The following is a 20,621-nucleotide window of genomic DNA, read 5'->3' as shown; positions in this document are numbered from 1 at the left end:
GTGGATACTAAGGCTGAATGTTCTCCAGGTTGTTCTGTTGACTGTGTCTGGGAGTCAACTTGCATCTCCTTTCTCCTTACTTCTTCATTCCTCACCAGGTAGTAGACATGGTGAAGCTCAGGTAATTCATCTCTCCCTAGAATCTGTGACCTTATACCTTCATATACAGGGTCAAGACCCGCCAGAAACTTGAAGGCTCTGCCCTCCTCAATCTGCTTATCATGCCTCTCCTTATCATTAGCATTTTCCCAATCCAAAATCAAATGGTGGTCAAGCTCTTCCCAGAGGCCTTCCAATGTTGCAAAGTAGGTTGCCACGGACATGTCTCCTTGCCTTAGGGCTGCAATGACTTGGTTCAGCCTGTAAATTCTAGCATTGTTCTTTTTCTGGCCATATGTCTTGGATACTTTCTCCCAAATTTTAGCAGCTGTGGGGAAGTGATGAACAGTTCTGGCCACCCTAGGAGTCATAGAGGCCAGCAACCAAGACATGACTGTGGCATTTTCCTTACGCCACACGGTGTATTCAGGACTGCCAATTTCTGGTTGTTTCTTGTCTCCATCCAAATAGCCTGTGAGGTCACGAGAGGTAATGAACAGCATTGCTGAGACAGACCACTCTCTGAAGTTATACTCATCTAGCAGCACACTTGTAATCTGCAAGCTGTGCAGATTAGGGTTTTCCAGGTTTGAGGACCTTGTAACAGGTCTGTTATCTCTAGAGGAAACTTCACCGGATAGTGAGGACATCTTGACTTCAGTCCAGGAGTTGTTCACAGTGCTGTAGTTGATTCTGTTTAGGACTGGCCGAAGTGGTTACAGTGTTCACCGTGCTGGTAGAAGTGTTCACAGTTCGGGTACTGAACCAGTTCAGTACTGATAACCGAAGTAGCAAGTACAGGGCTGCTAACTGAACCAGTTCACAGTGCTGTTTAGGACTGGCCGAAGTAGCAAGTACAGGGCTGTAGCTGAACCAGTTCACAGTGCTAGTAACTGAAGTTACTTCAGTTAGGGCTTGTTGTGCAACTTGAAGTAACTGTGCAGTGCAGTAACTGAAGTTCACAAAGTAGGACTGATAACCAACCTGAAGAGAATCTGTAACTGAAGTTACCACAGTTCTGCCCAAGTCTTGCTGGGGCACGAAGCTGCAACTGTAGAGAAGGCTAAGTCTTTACCACTTGTTCTGCGCAAGTCTTGCTGGAGCACGAAGCTGCAACTGTAGAGGAAGCTCTCCCTCTTTCGGCTAGTGCTAGGACTGCTGAAATCAGTCCTCAACTAGGTCTGTCCTATACAGACCTCTCTTAGTAGCCCAATAGCTACTCTTTGCTGGAGATAATCTAGTAGGACATCTACTTCTGGGTCTTACTTCTCTTGAGTCCTACAACCAAGAGAAACCCTAGGTTCGAACTTGCTTTACTCTCTTACACTCCTAGGTCTTCACTGCAACAACCCAGAAAAGGAAGAGAGAAGATGAAAAGACAGCAAGAGAAGAGAGTGCGCCTGCTGAAACCAGGAAGGAGCTAATGCTCTGATACCATGTAATCTGGAGTGCTATACTCGAAGTAGCAAGAAAGAAAAGAGAATGACAGAAAAGAATAGAATGTCGAACTGTACTAGCCAGTCGACCAGTTCTTTATTTATAGATGAATATAGTACAAGGTACAAGAAATTACTGGGATGCCCCTGATTAGTGATGGGACACCCAGATGACTTAAATCATTAAACAGGATTAGGCCCATTAACACAAGCCCAGTTACAAGATAGGTTAAACATAAGAATGGGCTAATAAGAACACTTATCAGCCGAACATAACTCTAACATTCTAACAACTGGAAGGATGAAATCCAGAGGTTGAAGAGTTTCCTTGCCACTCAGTTTGAAGTGAAGGATCTAGGGCCTCCCAGATACTTCCTTGGAATTGAAGTTTCCCGCTCAAAAAGGGGTATCTTCATTTCCTAAAGGAAATATGTCCTATATTTCTTGGCCAATGCCTTGATCATCCCAAGAATGTTGCCTTTGGTTCTACTTCTTCAGAGTCAGTCAGTCAAATTATGTTGAGTTATTGTCGTTTTGGTCATTTACCTTTTTCTGCTTTGAGTCATTTACTTCCCGAATTGTTTAAGGGAGTCAGTGTGTCCAGTCTCAATTGTGAGTCATGTCAGTTGTCAAAGCATTGTAGAAACAATTACCCTGTAAGAAATAAAAGAGCTTCTTTTCCTTTTCATATTGTGCACTCTGATGTGTGGGGGCCTTACCACTTATCTTCTATGAGGGGCTACAGATATTTCATCCTGTTTATTGATGACTTTTCTAGATTCACTTGGATATACCTAATGAAATCCCGTTATGAAGTCCCAAGACTTGTGAGGTGTAGAGAAGATGGGCCGAATGGCCCATAGGCTGTTTATTCTTTCTTGTTATTTATGTTTTTCTGTAATGGGCCTTATTCTGGGCCCATCCTGTCTATATTAAGTTCTTTGTAATTTCTTGCCCAACTAAGGGCCTCCTTTTAATTATTCAAATCTATCTTAATAAAATAGTGTTAGGGTGCTGAGAGAGAGTAGGTTCGAAACTCTCATTCTCAAACCCTCATTGCTGAACTCTCAAGCTCTCCTTTCTTCAGTTTTCTTCATGGTATCAGAGCAGACCTGAACTTCAATATTCTAGGGCTGGAAGCTTAGGCTCGTGTTGCCTGATTCTTGGAGGTCATTGGAAGTGCCCAAGACTAGAATCTCTTGGAGAAGTGGTTCGGTGACCAAGAAGAATCAGAGAAAAAAAGGAAGGGGAACAGCTCGGTTCTGGTTTGAAGCTTGAAACTGTAAGTTGTGCTCAGATTTCTGGGTTATTTTCTTATGTGTTTGGACTGTTGAAGTGTCCGAAAATTTCTGGTTGTTCTGTACTACTTTCGGCTGTGTTTGGACTGTTGAAGTGTCCGAAAATTTCTGGTTGTTCTGTACTACCTTCGGCTGCCATTGAATCTGGTTTAACCCAGAAATTTCTAGGCTGTTTTCACTCCTTGGACTGTCAAAATTGCCGAAACATCCTTGTAACAAGGCTGTAGATTGTTACTTAATTTGGCTGTTTTTGGGGGGCTATACGAACTGTTCTTGAGGCCTTTTTTTTCTTTTTTGACAGTGAGGTTGTCTCTATTGCCCACACTGTGTTTGTAAAAAGGCTTTTTCAGCAATACCAATTGGTATTTACTCTTCTTGGCTATTTCTTTGGTGGTTACCTTGAAGTCCAAATTTGAAAAGGTACTTCGGCTGAGTGCACAGTGCCTAGAAGTTTCTGATTACTTCTTGAAGGCCGAACTCAGTGTATTGCCTTTTTGTGGTCGGCTAAACTCAGTGTATTGCCTTCTTGTGGTCGGCTGAACTCAGTTCTTGCTCGTTCATTCAGTATACTTGTAGAAGTCATCTGAAATCATATTTGAAGTGGTTACATGATGTACTCCTCAGAGTTTGAAAACAAAAGTGGTGCTGAATATGGACACCACCAATAGTTTAGTGACTTGGTTAAACTACTTACAGACAACAAATTTGTATTTAGTCTAGGTACATGAAGGGCAGAAGGTAGGAACAAGGAATCTGTAGCCTTGATGGTTCCCTTGCCAGAAATAGGGGCAAGTGAACCATCAGCTAAAGTGATTTTATCACGTCCAGGAAGCAAGTCATATGAGACAAACAAGGTAGAAAGGTTGGCCATAAGATCAGAAGCACCCGAGTCAATAATCCAAGGGATCTTAAGATTACCTGAAGTGGTTACATGATTGGCAGAGGCCCTTATACCTGAATGAGCAAATGCAGAAGAAGCTGAATTTCCTGAAGGGTTGGAAGAAGAAGTCACATCCTCTAGATGACTGATCATCTTCCCAAACTTTTCATATTCTGCTTTCATGGCTGCCAACTGTGCACAACCGACATCTCTTCAGTATAGTACTTATCAATATCTGGCCCAACAGCCACATTTGCACTTCCTGTCCTTTTACTATCATGTTTTTTCTGAAACCGAATGGGAACAAGATCATGATGTAATTTCCAGCACTTGTCTTTGGTGTGCTTCGGCTTCTTGCAGGACTCACATACAACTTCTTTCTTTCCTGAGCCACTAGATGTCCCAACAACACCTTTGGGTTTAACCCCCATATTTGCAAAGTGATCACTAATACCATCCCCTTAAACCTGAACAACCCTTCTGCTCTCTTCACTACTCACCAAGGCATAAGCTTGTGACAAAGAGACACTCTCCTTGGAAAGAATATTCTGTTTTGTGATATCATATTCTGGGTTTAGTCCGGTTAAGAACTCAAACACCCTGTTCCTTTCAACCAGTTTTCTGTAAGTCTCTGCATCATTGATGGTATCCCAAGTTATAGCTTCTATTAGGTCAATTTCTTGCCACAGAGACTTCAGGGTTGAGAAGTATACAACTAAAGGTTTCTCCCCTTGCCTTAAATTCTTTACATCACTTCTCAATTTATAGGCTCTAGCCACATTTAGTTTTTGGGAATAGGTTTCTGCAACACTGTCCCAAATTTCCTTTGCTAAATTCATCCATAGGTAGTGTTGGCTAATTTGTGGCTGCATTGAGTTCACAAGCCACCCAATGACAGTGTAATTTTCTTGCATCCACTTCTCGTAGGATGGATCATCTTCTGGGGGAGCCCTCTTTCTCCCGGAAATAAACCCCCACTTTTCTCTACTACATATATAAATCTTTACCGATTGTGACCATGCCAGATAATTAGTTCCATCTAGTTTAACTGTGGTCACAGTCAAGAAAGAATCAATTGGAGTCCCCTGAACCGGTCCATATTGAGCACCGATCTTGTTTTCAAATTCTGAAGAGTTCATTATGTAAACACTTCAAATATGATTTCAAATGACTTCTACAAGTGTACCGAATGAGGATGAGCAAGGACTAAGTTCAACCAACCTCAAGACAGCAATACACAAGGCCAAACTACACCCAGAAGTTGCAAGAACCAAGACTAAAGTAGAACCTTGGTTCGGCCTTCAAGAAGTAATCAGAAAACTTCTAAGCACTGTGCACTCAATCGAAGTTCCTTTTCTAATCAGGGACTTCAAGGAAATCACCAAAAAGTATCCAAGAAGAGTAAATACCAATCCGTATTGATGAAGAGGCCTTTTTACAAACACAGTGTGGGCAATAGAGAAGACCCCACTGTCAAAGGTGAAAAAAGTCTCAAGAACAGTCCGTATAGGCCCCCAAAACACAGCCAAGAAGAAGCAACGATTTGCAGCACTGAATCCAAGGATGTTTCGAAAATTTTGACAGTCCAAAAAGGAGTGAAAACAACCCAAAAATCTCTGGGTTAAACCAGATTAAAAGACAGCCGAATAGCTGTGCAGAAACAACCCAGAAATTTCGGAAACATCAACAGTCCAAACACAGAAAAATAACCCCAAAATCTGAGCACAACTTACAATATTTAAGCTTCAAATTAGAAACCAAGTTGTTTCCCTTTTTTTTCTGATTCTTCCTGGCCACCGAACCCCTTCTCCAAGATATTTGAGTCTTGCGCACCTTCCAATGACCTCCAAGAATCAGACAACACGAGCTGAAGTTTCCAGCCCTAGAATACTGAAGTTCAGGCCTGCTCTGATACCATGAAGAAAACTGAAGAAAACAGACCTTGAGAGTTCGGCAATGAGGGTATTGAGAGTGAGAGTTTCGAACATTACACCCTCTCAACACCCTAACACTGTTTTATTAAGATAAATTTGAATAATTACAAGGAGGCCCTTATTTGGGCAAGAAATTACAAAGAACATTACATAGAAATGATGGGCCCAAAATAAGGCCAATTACAGAAAAGAACATAAACAGTAAGAAAGAATAAACAGCCTATGGGCCACTTGGCCCATCTTCTCTACAATGTCTCTATGGATGTTACCTTTGATGAGCTTTCTCCTTTTTATGGTTCCTCTCAGGAAGGACATTGTCAACAGGGGGAGAGTTTGTCACAAGTATTTGCTCTTCCTCTTCCTGTCCCAGTTGAGTCACTTGACAAGCCTGTATCCTCACAAAATGAATCAAAGGAGGATTAGCCACTTCATTCATCTTGCCCTAGTGCTCCTATTTCTTTACCTCCTCGTCCTACCCATAATCCCAAGGTGTATCAAAGGCAAAGATCCAGGAATGAGCAAGTTGTTTTCCTTACAACAGATGAGGCTCATACACTCCCAATCACAGATGAGATAACAGGTACTGCTTCAGCCCCTTTGGAACCATCATTCCCAGATCTTGATGTCCCCATTGCTGTTAGGAAAGGAAAGCGGAAGTGCACTGCACACTTCATACTTTGCTTACCTCTCTTCAGTTGCTTCTAACCCCATTCCTAGGTCTGTGTCAGAAGCTCTTGGGATTCCAAAATGGAGAGATGCCATGAAGTCTGAAAGGGATGCTCTACACAAGAATGATACTTGGGAGGTGGTGGATTTGCCTGAAGGGAAGGATCCGGTTGGGTGCAAGTGAGTCTTTACCATTAAATATAGAGCTGATGGGACTATTGAGAGGTACAAGGCCAGACTTGTTGCAAAAGGCTACACACAGACATATGGGATTGACTACCTGGAGACCTTTTCTCCTGTTGCCATGATGACATCTGTGAGGGTTCTTTTATCTTTGGTAGCTCACTTTGATTGGCCTCTTTATCAGTTAGATGTAAAGAATGCATTTCTGAATGGTGACTTACATGAAGAGGTCTACATGTGTCTACCTCCAGGAATGTATGGGAAAGATATGCAAGGAAAGGTATGCAAATTGAAGAAGTCACTTTATGGCCTCAAACAATCTCCTAGAGCCTGGTTTGAGAGATTTAGAGCTGCATTTGTTAAATTTGGCTATGTTCAGACAGTCAGATCATACTCTCTTTGTGAAGAAAAGTGGATCTCTAGCAGTGTATCTCATTGTGTATGTTGATGACATTATAGTGACTGGTGATGATGCCTCAGGCGTTCGGGCCCTTAAGTCTTTCCTCCGTACAGAATTTGAGATTAAGGATCTAGGGGAGTTGAGATACTTCCTTGGCATAGAAGTTGCTAGATCCAAGGATGGGATTCTTATTTCCCAGAGGAAATATGTCCTTGATTTGTTGTCTGAAACTGGAAAAATGGGTGCTAGACCAGCTGCAACTCCCATTGATACGAGTCACAAACTTTCAACTTCGGATGGAACATTGTTGGAAGACAAAGGGGTCTTTTCAGAGACTTCTTGGGAAGCTTCTGTACCTATGCATGACTAGGCCAAATATTGCGTATGCTGTCAGTTGTATTAGCTAGTTCATGCATGCTCCTAGAGATACTCATATGGCAGCAGCAGAACGGATTTTGTGCTATCTGAAAGGCTCTCCAGGAAAAGGAATTCTATTTACCAAGCATGGTCATCTGAAACTTAAAGCCTATACTGATGCTGATTGGGCTGGAAATATTGATGATAGAAGATCTACTTCAGGGTGGCTGGTAATGTTGTCTCTTGGAGGAGTAAAAAACAATCAGTATTGGCCCGATCCTCCGCAGAAGCAGAGTATAGAGCCATGGCACATGGAGTCTCGGAATTGTTGTGGCTAAGGTCCTTAATGGAAGAACTTGGGATTAATCATGACAAACCCATGATGTTGTACTGTGACAATCAGACTGCCATCAACATTGCTACAAACCCAGTACAACATAATAGAACCAAACATATTGAGGTTGATAGACACTTTATTCGAGAAAGTCTCTCTTCCGGTGAAGTGTGTCTTCCATTCATTACTTCGGAAGGACAATTGGCAGATTTCCTCACCAAGGGTATTTCCAAGGCAAGGCTTCAACATGACACTGGCAAGCTGGGCATGATTAACATCTATGCTCAGCTTGAGGGGGAGTGTAGAGGAGATGGGCCGAATGGCCCATAGACTGTTATTTCATGTTATGTTTATGTTTCCCTCTATAATGGGCTTTATTCTGGGTCCATACTCTATAATGTTCTGTTTTTGTAATTTCTTGCCCACTCAAGGGCCTCTCTGTAATATTTCAAAGATTAACTTAATAAAATGTTTAGAGTGTTAGAGGGAGGTTTAGTTCGAACCTCTCACTCTCTAACTCTCATTGCCGCTAGCTCTCTCTCTCTCTCTCAACTTCTTAATCTTCTCTTGTTCATTTTTCTGGTTTTGCATCTAATCTCAAGCAGTCCTATACTTCAAGAGGACTGTTTTCAACTTGTTATCAGAGCGGGCCAGAGCTTGGCATGACCCTCATGTGATTCTAGTCCAGCCAACTGCATGAGGATGTTTTAGGGCTGGAAGTTTAAAGTCATTCACCTGGTTCTTGGAGGTCATTGGAGGATGCCCAAGTCTCTACACACTTGGAGAATAGTTCGGTGACAAGGAAGAATCGGAGAGCAAGGTGTTCGGCCTGATTTGAAATCAGAGAGAAAGGTGTTCGACCTGGTTTGAAGTTCAAATAAGAGATTCACTTACTGTAAGTTATCTCAGTTATTGCAGGGTTATTTTCGTTGTTTGGGAGGGCTATTAAAAGTATTCGAAACCCTCCTCCATTCGAATGGGACAGTGAGCATAGCTTCTAAATTGTTTCTTCTGGCAAGAAACAATATCAAGATCAAATCTTGATCCAATCCAAGAACTGGAGATCGAACAGGGTAGGGCAGCAAGAGCAAGAAGAAAAAAAGAGCTGAAGGCAAGATCAGTCTAACTGAGTTGTCTTCTCTCTGTATTGAGTGAGTGTGAATTCAAGGTTCGCCCTGCTCTCTTATTTATAGCCTTAAAGAGACAATTTCTTAATCTCATTAGGAGTTTCCTGATCCAAATCTTTTATTTGGATCTAGACTCTTTAAGTGATAAGGATAATCCCTTATCTTATCTATAGATAAAGATCAACCTTCCTAATCAAATTAGGAGTTCCTTTGATCCAAATCATTATTTGGATATGGACTCTTTAAGTGGATAAGGATAATCCCTTATCTTATTTGTTGATCCAAATCCCAGATCCGCCCCTATTTAATTAATCTAATTAACCCAGTTCGAAATGGGATTTTAGGCCCATTAAGCTTTCAGGCTCACTACCTATTTAATGCTGGCTAGCTTGGCTCTCTTTGTATGGCGTGGGACCCTATCATTGATCTACACATCAGCCACATGGGTTCAGCCTAGCCTCTGTTACAAGGCCTGGCCGAATTCACTGCTGAATACAGTGAACCCCTGAGTCCATCACTATGGGCTCTTAATGGGCCCAACATTTACACTAAATGGTCCTTGGGTCCAACCATCTTATGAATGCCCAAGGACTATGGGCAGATGCAAGATTAGCCCATCAGGTATAATCCTTAATGGTCTTACACTTAACCTCTCAGCCCATAATGATCAAACACTGCCTGACAAGAGAGGACCTCTCCCTCGGCTGCAAGGTGCAGTGCTGCACTCTCTACTCACATGGATCCCGAGAATTAAAACCTTTTGCAAACATTTTGAAACCATAATATATATATGTATATCTCTATATAAATATATTTTGCAAAACCAAATTTCAACAGTTGAAATCAATTGTCGGCAGCTTAGGTTTCCATCAGAGAGAGTGCATCCCCGATCATTCGCTTTGTCCGACAAAGGGGTTGATCCTGTCACTATGATCACCCACTCAGATGAATTCTCGGACTGTCCCAACATACCCAGGTTTTGACCCTCTCTAAGGATCTCACTGATTGGCATATCAAAGGCGTCCCAATCCGACACCTAGTGCAGTATCATAATCGAGTCTAGGGGTCAGATGTAACATTCCAGTTTTGCCCATCTATCTCCAAGGTCCAGTGCAATACTAGAATTTTTTTCTGGTTCAGGGTTTCAAGAAAACCCACACTGCATGTACCTCAGGTCTCACCCTGGCAGCTAAGACAAGCAACCCCAACCAACTTTGTGGTACATCAGTGTCAGCCTTGATAGGATAAATCTCCCTAGATCTATCCAACGACTGTGAAGATTTTAAACTAACACGAGTCTCATATGTGTCTAGTTTAAGGGTATTACACAGAAACACACTATAATAACATGAATCAAATATGTACTTTATTCATTTATGATAAATGTCATAATGTACATCATGCTGATTGGAGCTAAGGGCATACACTGTTTAATAACTCCCACTTGCACTTAGGTCCAATCGGGTATAAGCCGAAGTCCCATACTTTCCACGTGTTCCTCAAACACTTTCTGTCTTAGTGGCTTAGTCAATGGGTCTGCTACATTTTCTACTAATGCTACCTTCTGAATCAGGATGTCCCCTCTTCCAAATATCTCCCGTAGTACATAGTACTTCCTCTCGATGTGCTTTGACTTCGAGTGGGCTCGTGGCTCCTTAACCTGAGCAATGGCTCCAATGTTGTCACACAATAGTGGAATGTGTGATGTGCTGGATGGAACTACTCCTAATTCCCGAATGAATTTCTTCATCCATACGGCTTCCTTGGCAACTTCACTTGGGGCAATGTACTCGGCCTCGATTGTGGAATCTGCAATGGACCCTTGTTTGCTGCTTTTCCAGCTCACTACACAGGACCCCACCGTAAAGATGTATCCAGATGTAGACTTTCTATCATCTAGGTCTGACTGGAAATCCGCATCGGTATACCCAAGGATCTGTAGTGAATTACCATCGAATATCAGACAAACTTCTTTTGTCCTTCAAAGGTATTTCAGTATGTTTTTCACAACGGTCCAATGCTCTTGTCCTGGGTTAGATTGGTATCTACTTACCACACTCACGGCCTAAGCAATGTTTGGCCGATTGCACAGCATGGCATACATGATGCTCCCTACGGCAGAGACATAGGGAACTTCTTTCCTGCCCTCAATCTCCTCAGGTGTCTTGGGAGACATACCCTTAGAGAGAGTGACTCCATGCCTGAAGGAACATTTCCTTTCTTGGAGTTCTCTATACTGTATCTTTTGACTATTTTGTCAATGTAAATAGATTGAGATAATCCTATTATCCTTTTCGATCTATCTCTATAGAGTCGAAGTCCCAAGGTATAAGAGGCTTCTCCAAGATCTTTCATGGAGAATTGCTGTGAAAGCCATACTTTTACTGTAGTCAACATTCCTACATCATTCCTAATTAGTAGAATGTCATCTACATACAGAACCAAGAACGTAACCTTATCCCCACTAGTCTTCCTGTAAACACAAGGCTTATCTGGATTCTGCTCTAGTCAAATTGTTTGATAGTAGAGTCAAACCGGATGTTCCAGCTCCTAGAAGCTTGCTTAAGTCCATATATGGATCGATTAAGTTTACATACCATGTGTTCCTGACCTGCAGCTATAAAACCTTGCAGTTGCTGCATATAAATATCTTCAGTAAGATCTCCATTCAGGAACGTGATTTTAACATCCATTTGCCAAATCTCATAGTCATGGTATGCTGCTACAGCTAGTAGGATCCTAATGGATTTAAGCATGGCCACGAGCGAAAAGGTTTCCTCATAATCGATTCATTCTTTCTGAGTGTACCCTTTCGCCACAAGATGAGCCTTATAGGTCTCAACCTTACCATCGAGGCCCTTCTTACTCTTATAGATCCATTTGCAACCAATTGCTTTTACCTCAGGGAGCGGATCTACCAGAGTCTAGACTCCATTGGTCTCCACTGAGTCCATCTCAACTCTCATGGCATCTACCCACTTCAAAGAATCTATGTCCAACATAGCTTCCATACAAGTCACGGGATCCTCCTCACTGGTTGTAGCTTCCACCAAGTAACTTTCTTGGTCATAGTCGTAACGAACTGGAGGCCTGGATGCTCGGGTAGATCTCCTAGGTTGGTTATTAACTGGAGCTTGTAAGGCATCTCCCACTACTCCTGAGCTCTCCTCATCAAGAACAACTTCCTGACGATGATTGTTCAGGATATAATCTTCCTCCAAGAAATGGGCATTTCGACTACAGAACACCTTCTGCTCTCCTAGGTCATAGAATAAATACCCTACAGAGCCTTTTGGGTAACCTAAAAATAGGCAACGACTGGTTTTAGATTCCAATTTGTTAGCACTTGTTCTTTTAACATGTGCCGGACAACCCCAAATCTTCAAGTGTCTTACACTTGGTTTCTTACTAGTCCAAAGCTCATAGGGAGTCTTTGGAATGGATTTGGTCAGAACCCGGTTCAACACGTATATTGTAGTCTCCATTGCATAACCCAAAAAGGATGTGGGTAATTCCGAGTGTACGAGAAGTGGTCGGACCATATCCAATAAAGTCCGGTTTCTCCTTTCTAATACACCGTTTAACTGTGGTGTAGCAAGAGGAGCTAGTTGTGATACTATCCCATTTTCCTTTAAGTAGTCACTGAATTCATTAGAGAGATATTCACCTCCTCGATCTGATCGAAGGGCCTTAATGTGTCTCTCCAACTGTTTCTCGACCTCTTGCCTGAACTCTTTGAACTTTTCAAAGGATTCAAACTTGTGTCTCATTAGGTACACGTAACCATACCGAGAGTGATCATCGGTAAATGTTATGAAATAAACGTACTGGTTACGTGTCCTAACCTTCATGGGACCACATACATCTGTATGTATAAGGTCAAGTGTGCCTGTTGATCTTTCAGGTTTATTGTTAAATGGCCATTTCGTCATCTTACCCTGAAGGCAAGCTTCAAAGGTTGGAAGATCTTCTACAGTTAGAAAATCCAAAGGACCATCTTTTACCAACCTTGTGATATGATCTATGTTAATGTGGCCAAGTCGGTAATGCCGCAGGCACGTGGGATTAACTGTATCACGGGTTCTTTTCTTGGGGTTATTATCCAACGTAGTTTCGGTTATATTTGTTTCTAGAGAAGGATGGAGAGCATAGAGACCATTCTCAAGTTCTCCATATGCGAGGAATTTGTTATTTCTTTTGATAGTAATCACATTACTAAGGAGAACAGAATAACCATCCGCACACAATTTTGAAACAGAAGTCAAATTTCTTCTCAAATTGGATACATAAAGAAAATCTTTTAATATAATTATTCCTTATCTGAAATACAATTCTACAGTTCCTATGGTTATAGTTGCAACACTTGTAAAGTCCCCAAGTAAATAATCACTTCTCCGTCACTCGATCTTCTACTTGTCCTGAACCCCTGCAATGTATTACATGCATGAGTAAAAGCCCCGGAGTCGATACACTAGGAAGCAGAAGTGACCAACATATTGGTCTCTATTACAAAGGATTCGAAATTACCTTGTTTCTTGGTCTCCAGGTACTGAGGACAATTCCTCTTCCAGTGGCCGGTCTGTTTGCAGAAGTGACAGGTATCTGATGCCTTGTCCTTCTTCTGTTTTTTAGGCTTGCTAGTTTTCTTCTGAGATTTCTTCTTGCCCGATTTGCCACCTTCAACAAGCATGGCAATGGGCTCATCCTTCTTTATCAGTTCTTCGGCCCTCTACAACATGTTGCTGAGTTCCTGAAGGCTAACATTTAGCTTGTTCATATTGTAATTCATTATGAACTGATTGAAGGAAGGAGGCAAAGAGTTCAGGATGGCATCGACTTTGGTGACATGATCTAGCCCAGATCCAAGAGCCTCTAGTTCATTGATGTACCCCATCATCTTAAGACAATGGTCATGAACTAGCTGGTTCTTGGACATTTGTGCGGTCATAAACTGGTTTAGGACCTTCTGACGAGTAGAACAATTCTACTCCTCATACATGGTACTTACACTATCCAAGATATCTTTGGACACTTCGATCTGATCGAATTGTCACTGTATCTAATTGTCTAAGGAGGCTATGATATAGCACCGGGCAAGAGAGTTTCTCTTTCCATTCTTGATATTCCTTCTTGCGGGCCTCAGAAGCCCTATCACCCGGACGATCCAGAGCATGGTTCTTAGCAACTTTGTCCAATTTCTCGGACGTCAGAACCAGCATAAGATTACAATACCAATCAGCGTAATTTGGGCCCTTAAGCTTATTGTCGTCCAACAGTTTGGCGAATTGTCCGTTTGCCATTTCTAATAAAGGCAAAGCAAATATTAGTCCACAACCTAATTTGATTCATGTTATCTATATAGATATGGCTTTTAATCTATGTTCCATTTCCATTTGTTCATCTTTGAGATTTCCCTCCTATCTCAGTGACGGAGACTACAAACTATGTCTCTGGAAATGTGGGAAACCACATAGGATGCATGGAGCCAACTGTTTCAGCTGCATAACCCCACCACCTTCTGTGAAGGATCACATCCACTCATCTCATGAGCTTTCCCTTTGGCCTTTGTCAGACAAGGTTCATTGCCATTTTAGGTTAAACCTTTCTGTCCAGTGAGTGCTTACCCATCATGTTTGTGAACGCCAAGGTACCGTGAGAGAGTTCCATTTTAGGATAGACCCCTCCCACATCGGTCTACGACGCCCCTATCATCTTATGAAACAATCCAACAGATCCAGAAGAAAATGGATAGCCCAATTTTATGGTGCATTTCCTCATTACTGAAGTACCCATCTTCATGTTAATGATAGAAGAGGCCTTTAGAGAGTTCATCATATGAATCTCCCTGTCACATGCACTCATATTTTAGTGGAGGGAACAGAACATTACGCCCTAGTTTTATTTAGGTCAAACCAAAGTGCCTCCCACTGGCTAGATTTAAATGGGCACTAAACGGCTAGGGTTCCGCACGGTTCCTCTTGGGGAGGAAGCTGATGTGGGGGCCCACCAAACGGGGAGATCATCCAATGATCTTATGGACACCATGGCAATGATGTGCATTCAACCATGGTATGCGAAAGAGCCACTATCGAAATAATCATGGGCCAAGTACTTATGGTCCATGTACATAGCACATCACACATCCATACATCACATGCATGAAATAAACTGATCTAATCAATTAAAATATCTGTAAAATCCTTAATTAATTAGGTTAAATCAGTATCAGCCCAACAGAGCCCATAATGTTATCATATAACATTATCTAGGTACATTGCAGTACAGCCCATGTAGCTAAATTAGGGCTGATTCAGTTTTATCATATTAAAATTAGGTTTTTACATAGGTGGGCCGAATTAAAGCTTGAAGTGGACCATCAACCCTCTGGCCTAAATTGAATTAATCACAGAGGGCTGCACTATGATTTTCTTGGATATCCTACAAACCTGCAAAGAACAGTTAATCGTAGATTGCAGAATCGATATCTGCAAAATCGCAAATCGCAGAACTTGTTTCTGCGAAATCTTCCTCTCCTCTGTTGCACGCTCCAGCAATTTTCAGATGGAAATAAGATAGAAAAACCTAATTTTTCTATTATTACATCACATCGAATTCTTATAAAATGTCTAAAAATTAAAAAAAAATTATTTACAGACCAAATTTGAATAGAAAAGAAATCGCAGGGTGCGCCAATCTTGGCACCAAAAAGATTCAATCTCCATCACACGTGCAACCCAAAAATTCAAGAAACATTCACAGAACAATTCTATAAATATCAGAGAATAATAAAGATTTATTTTCCAGATCATTTGCCCAAAATCTAGGAACCAATTCCCAGAAAGAACGCTAACTGCGCAAATCGGGTAAAACACCTTATGCCCATTTGCGCAGATTCAGATCTGATCCAATTCGGTTCAAGACTTGAACCTGGCTCTGATACCATTGTAGGGATGGGAGATCCATCATATGGAAGGCCGAACCCTGAAGGAAGGCTAGGCGAAATTTCAAAAATTTCTTTTTTAGAAAACTGCATTTTCAAGGTTCGTTATTATAACCAAACCGGACCAAATCTGAAACCAAATTAAGGGAGGGATATACTTGATACGGAATCCACGCAAGAATGCTCCTCCCAACGTAGGTGTTCACACCCAAAGAGTGTACCAAATCCTCCCTCCACTAAAAATGACACAGCTTGGGATGAGGAAGGATCAGCAGGTAGTTCTTCACCAAGAACTAGTGATTCTTCAGCAAGAATCGAATAGGACAGTGAGGACAACTTCTAAATTGTTTCTTTTGGCAAGAAACAATATTAAGATCGAATCTTCATCCAATCCAAGAACTGGAGATCGAACAGCGTAGGGCGGCAAGAGCAACAAGAAAAAAAGAGTTGAAGGCAAGATCAGTCTAACTGAGTTGTCTTCTCTTTGTATTGAGTGAGTGTGAATTCAAGGTTCGCCCTGCTCTCTTATTTATAGCCTTAAAGAGACAATTTCCTAATCTCATTAGGAGTTTCCTGATCCAAATCTTTTATTTGGATATAGACTCTTTAAGTGATAAGGATAATCCCTTATCTTATCTATAGATAAAGATCAACCTTCCTAATCAAATTAGGAGTTCCTTTGATCCAAATCATTATTTGGATATGGACTCTTTAAGTGGATAAGGATAATCCCTTATCTTATTTGTTGATCCAAATCCCAGATCCGCCCCTATTTAATTAATCTAATTAACCCAGTTCGAAATGGGATTTTAGGCCCATTAAGCTTTCAGGCTCACTACCTATTTAATGCTGGCTAGCTTGGCTCTCTTTGTATGGCGTGGGACCCTATCATTGATCTACACATCAGCCACATGGGTTCAACCTAGCCTCTGTTACAAGGCCTGGCAAAATTCACTGCTGAATACAATGAACCCCTGAGTCCATTACTATGGGCTCTTAATGGGCCCAACATTTACACTAAATGGTCCTTGGGTCCAACCATCTTATGAAGGCGCAAGGACTATGGGCAGATGCAAGATTAGCCCATCAGGTATAATCCTTAATGGTCTTACACTTAACCTCTCAGCCCATAATGATCATACACTACCGACAAGAGAGGACCTCTCCCTCGGCTGCAAGGTGCAATGTTGCACTCTCTACTCACATGGATCCCGGGAATTAAAACATTTTGCAAACATTTTGAAACCATAATATATATATATATGTATATCTCTATATAAATATATTTTGCAAAACCAAATTTCAACGGTTGAAATCAACTGTTGGCAGTTTAGGTTTCCATTAGAGAGAGTGCATCCCCGATCATTCGCTTTATCCGACAAAGGGGCTAATCCTGTCACTATGATCACCCACTCAGATGAATTCTCGGACTGTCCCAACATACCCAGGTTTCGACCCCCTCTAAGGATCTCACTGATTGGCATATCAAAGGCAGCCCAATCCGGCACCTAGTGCAATATCATATTTGAGTCTAGGGGTCAGGTGTAACATTCCAGTTTTGCCCATCTATCTCCAAAGTCCAGGGCAATACTGGAATTTTGGTCCGATTCAGGGTTTCAAGAAAACCTACACTGCATGCACCTCAGGTCTCACCCTAGCAGCTGAGACAAGCCACCCCAACCAACTTGGTGGTACATCAGTGTCAGCCTTGGCGGGATAAATTTCCCCGGATCTATCCAACGGTTATGAAGATTCTAAACTAACACGAGTCTCATATGTGTCCAGTTTAAGGGTATTACACAGAAACACACCATGATAACATGAATCAAATATGTACTTTATTCATTTACAATAAATGTCATAATGTACATCATGCTGATTGGAGCTAAGGGCATACACTGCCTAACACATATCCAGTCTATCTCTACAGAGACCCAAATAATTGGGACCAGCATCTGAAAAATCTAATGTGATAGTAACTAGGGGTGATCATGGGCCGAGCTGGGCCAGGCCGAGCATCTAGACCTATGACTTTAAATGCATTACATTAAATGTATATATAATATATTATATTATATGTATCAAATATATGTTATACTTTTACAATGTTTTTATATAAATATATATTGTAGGTCAGGCTTTAAGTATGTCCCAGGCCTAGTTCCAAATTTCCAAACCTAAGCACAAATCCTAGGCCCAAGCCTGGAAATTTTCAAGCCTTAATGGGCTAGAAATGATAACCCCTAAAGTGATTGTTAGGGGATGGTCCCATTGAAATAGAAGGAGCAGTGGGATATTTAAAATAGATAGACCTTCCTTTAGGTAGCCTACATTCTTGATGCCAAGACTGAGTATACCATAGGACCATATATGTGAATATTATGGTGACTATTATTAACAGAAAAAAATAGAAGAAATATGGAAGAAGAAGAAGAAGAAGAAGAAGAAGGAGAAGAAGAGAAGAGAGAAAGAGAGAGAGAGAGAAGAGAGAAGGGAGAAGGGAGAAGAGAAGAGAAAAGGTTGGGAGAATGAATCAGATCTGTGGCGCCAGATTTCTTTATTATATATAGGGCAACACTTCAAAAATAAGAAAAAGACCTTTATGCCCTTGTGGCACTTACATAACATAAACACTATAATAAATTAGTTATTCTAACACTCCCCCTCAAGTTGGGACACAGATGTCAATCATGCCCAACTTGTCACACAAATCGTTGTGCCGCAAGTGATGAAGATCCTTGGTGAAAATATCTACAAGTTGTTCTTCTGAGCTGACATAGGGCATACATACTTCTCCACTCACAAGTTTTCCTTAATAAAATGCTTGTCCACTTCAATATGTTTTGTCCTATCATGGAGGACCAGGTTGGCTACAATGTTGATAGCAGCTTTGTTGTCACAATAGAGTGACATAGGGCAGTTAACTGCAAATCACCTAACAGGTTCTTTATCCACATGATTTTAGCAACTCCATGAGACATAGCTCTATATTCTGCATAGCTCTGTATTCTGCTTCAGCACTGGACCTAGACACCTAACACGAGAACTGCAGCCCACATGCACAAAATACAGTTTGGACACAATTTGAACACAGATCAGCTCCAATTTTTCTCAAAAAAAAATTTCCAGGTTTATTTCATTGTTGAATAGGCTTAACAGTCACAGTCTACCACTCTTCCAGACCTTTTAAACACACCAACTACCAGGAGAGACCACAAACAGTGTTTTCACACCGAATAAAAGGGCAAAAACAGGTCGAACTACAGAAGTTCCATTCTCAGGTACAAGGATCACACGATCCACATAAAAGAGTTTTGAAACTCATAATCCTTTTTCACAGCATTCAGCCACCTTAAATCATAGTTATTTTCTTGGTTCACGACCAAGAGGAAGGAAAAAAATAAAAAACTCTTGTATCAGTTGTAGATTTATTTTTCTGATCTCAGTCTGGAGAGGGCAGCAAGATGAAGGAAAAAATTCTTGTTTGATCTACTCTCAAGCACAGTAGAACCTCTCTGATACCATATTAACAGAAAAAAAAGAAATATGGAAGAAGAGAAGAGAGAAAGAGAGAAGAGAGAGAGAGAAGGGAGAAGAGAAGAGAAAAGATTGGGAGAATGAATCAGATCTGGCTGCGCCAGATTTCTTTATTTATATATAGGGCGACACTTAAAAAAGAAGAAAAAGAGCCTTATGCCCTTGCGGCACTTACAGAACATAAACACTATAAAAACTTAGTTATTCTAACAACCGTCATGCTAGCCAAGTCCACCAATATTTGGTAATGTCCCTAACCATGACCCTCAATCACTTACTGGATGGAAGACACAACAGGGACGAAAAGGAGCTAAGAGGGCAGAGATTATTTGAACTTTTTATCTTGTTATGTTCCATTTCTCTTGATGTTGAGGAGAATGCTACAAGTTGTATATATGGAAGGCTTTACTTATTTGGTTTACAATAGACAATCAGGGCTTACCAAACTCATTTTACTAAAAAAATGAGAAAGAAAAAAGGAAAGAAAAGAAACAGGGAATTTTCTCCATTCTATTAAAGCGAACAGTTATTTTCATATGTCCATATCAATGACAAATATTTTAGAATCAGTAACACTCAAATTATTTCCTTAATAATTTTGTTTTGTGATCTTGAAGATGTAATATAAGGTAAAAAGGTTGTTACCTCTCTGCAAGCCTCTCTTCTCTGATGATATTTAATGAGGCAATGCCTACAGCACTGGCCAAGGGATTTCCACCATAGGTACTGAAATCACAGAAATAAAGGTTAGCTTCCACGAGATAAACTCTAACAAGAGATAGAAGAGAGAGAAGGATGACTGACAAAAAAAATGCATAGATATTTCAAAAACAACAAAAATAAAAAATAAGTAATAGAAATGTGAAAGAACTTGTGAACTAACTAGTAAGGTAGTTAAAAGGGAAACTAATAAATCCCACGAGTTTAAAAATTTTGAACCATAGGCATGACCAATTTTAAAGTGTAATAATTACGCTATCCAGTTCTAAGAACCTTGGTTGATAAACCAATTATGTTGGCCTCTGCAAGCTCCAAAATTGGCTTCTAAATGTTATGAAAGTAATAATTATAACAAATCATGTCAATCATTCTCTTCTTCATTTGGTTTCCCAACTTAATTTTTCCAACTCCTTTTCCTCTAATCTTTTCTTCAGTGACATATAATCTTTTAATTAAAATATATAAAAACAGAATAAGTAGTCTATAAATAAATCCTGACATTTTGAAGCTTTCAGCAATTGTAGCACAGTGATTTAAAAGGTGTGCCTCAGGTGCCCTAGGCTCCAGGTGCAGCATTTTCAAAAGGCGTGTGCACTTGGCATGCCATCACTTTATCCCAGGCATGCGCCTCTTCGAAATTTTGCGCATTTTCTTTTTATTTAAGCATAGCTGCTGGGCTGGGGGATCCACCCCCAGACCCCCAACCAAGC

The 20,621-nt window shown here is 40.9% G+C and overlaps 1 protein-coding gene across 2 annotated transcripts in view; it reads right to left on the bottom strand.

The window, feature by feature from the left end:
* DELTA-OAT (ornithine-delta-aminotransferase) overlaps nucleotides 1-20,621 on the bottom strand; it is a 90,274-nt gene that overhangs the window by 26,973 nt on the left and 42,680 nt on the right. For both annotated transcript variants that reach the window (XM_088900092.1, XM_088900093.1), the window contains exon 8: nucleotides 19,837-19,917. In XM_088900092.1, the coding sequence (XP_088756218.1) occupies nucleotides 19,837-19,917 (81 nt within the window). The remainder of the gene's footprint in view (nucleotides 1-19,836; nucleotides 19,918-20,621) is intronic.

This window comes from Nelumbo nucifera, chromosome 3 (assembly GCF_055504915.1).
Source record: "Nelumbo nucifera cultivar China Antique chromosome 3, China Antique-T2T, whole genome shotgun sequence".
NCBI lineage: Eukaryota > Viridiplantae > Streptophyta > Magnoliopsida > Proteales > Nelumbonaceae > Nelumbo > Nelumbo nucifera.
The sequence above is the reverse complement of the archived record's forward strand: the minus strand, read 5'-3'. Positions and strand labels throughout refer to the sequence as shown.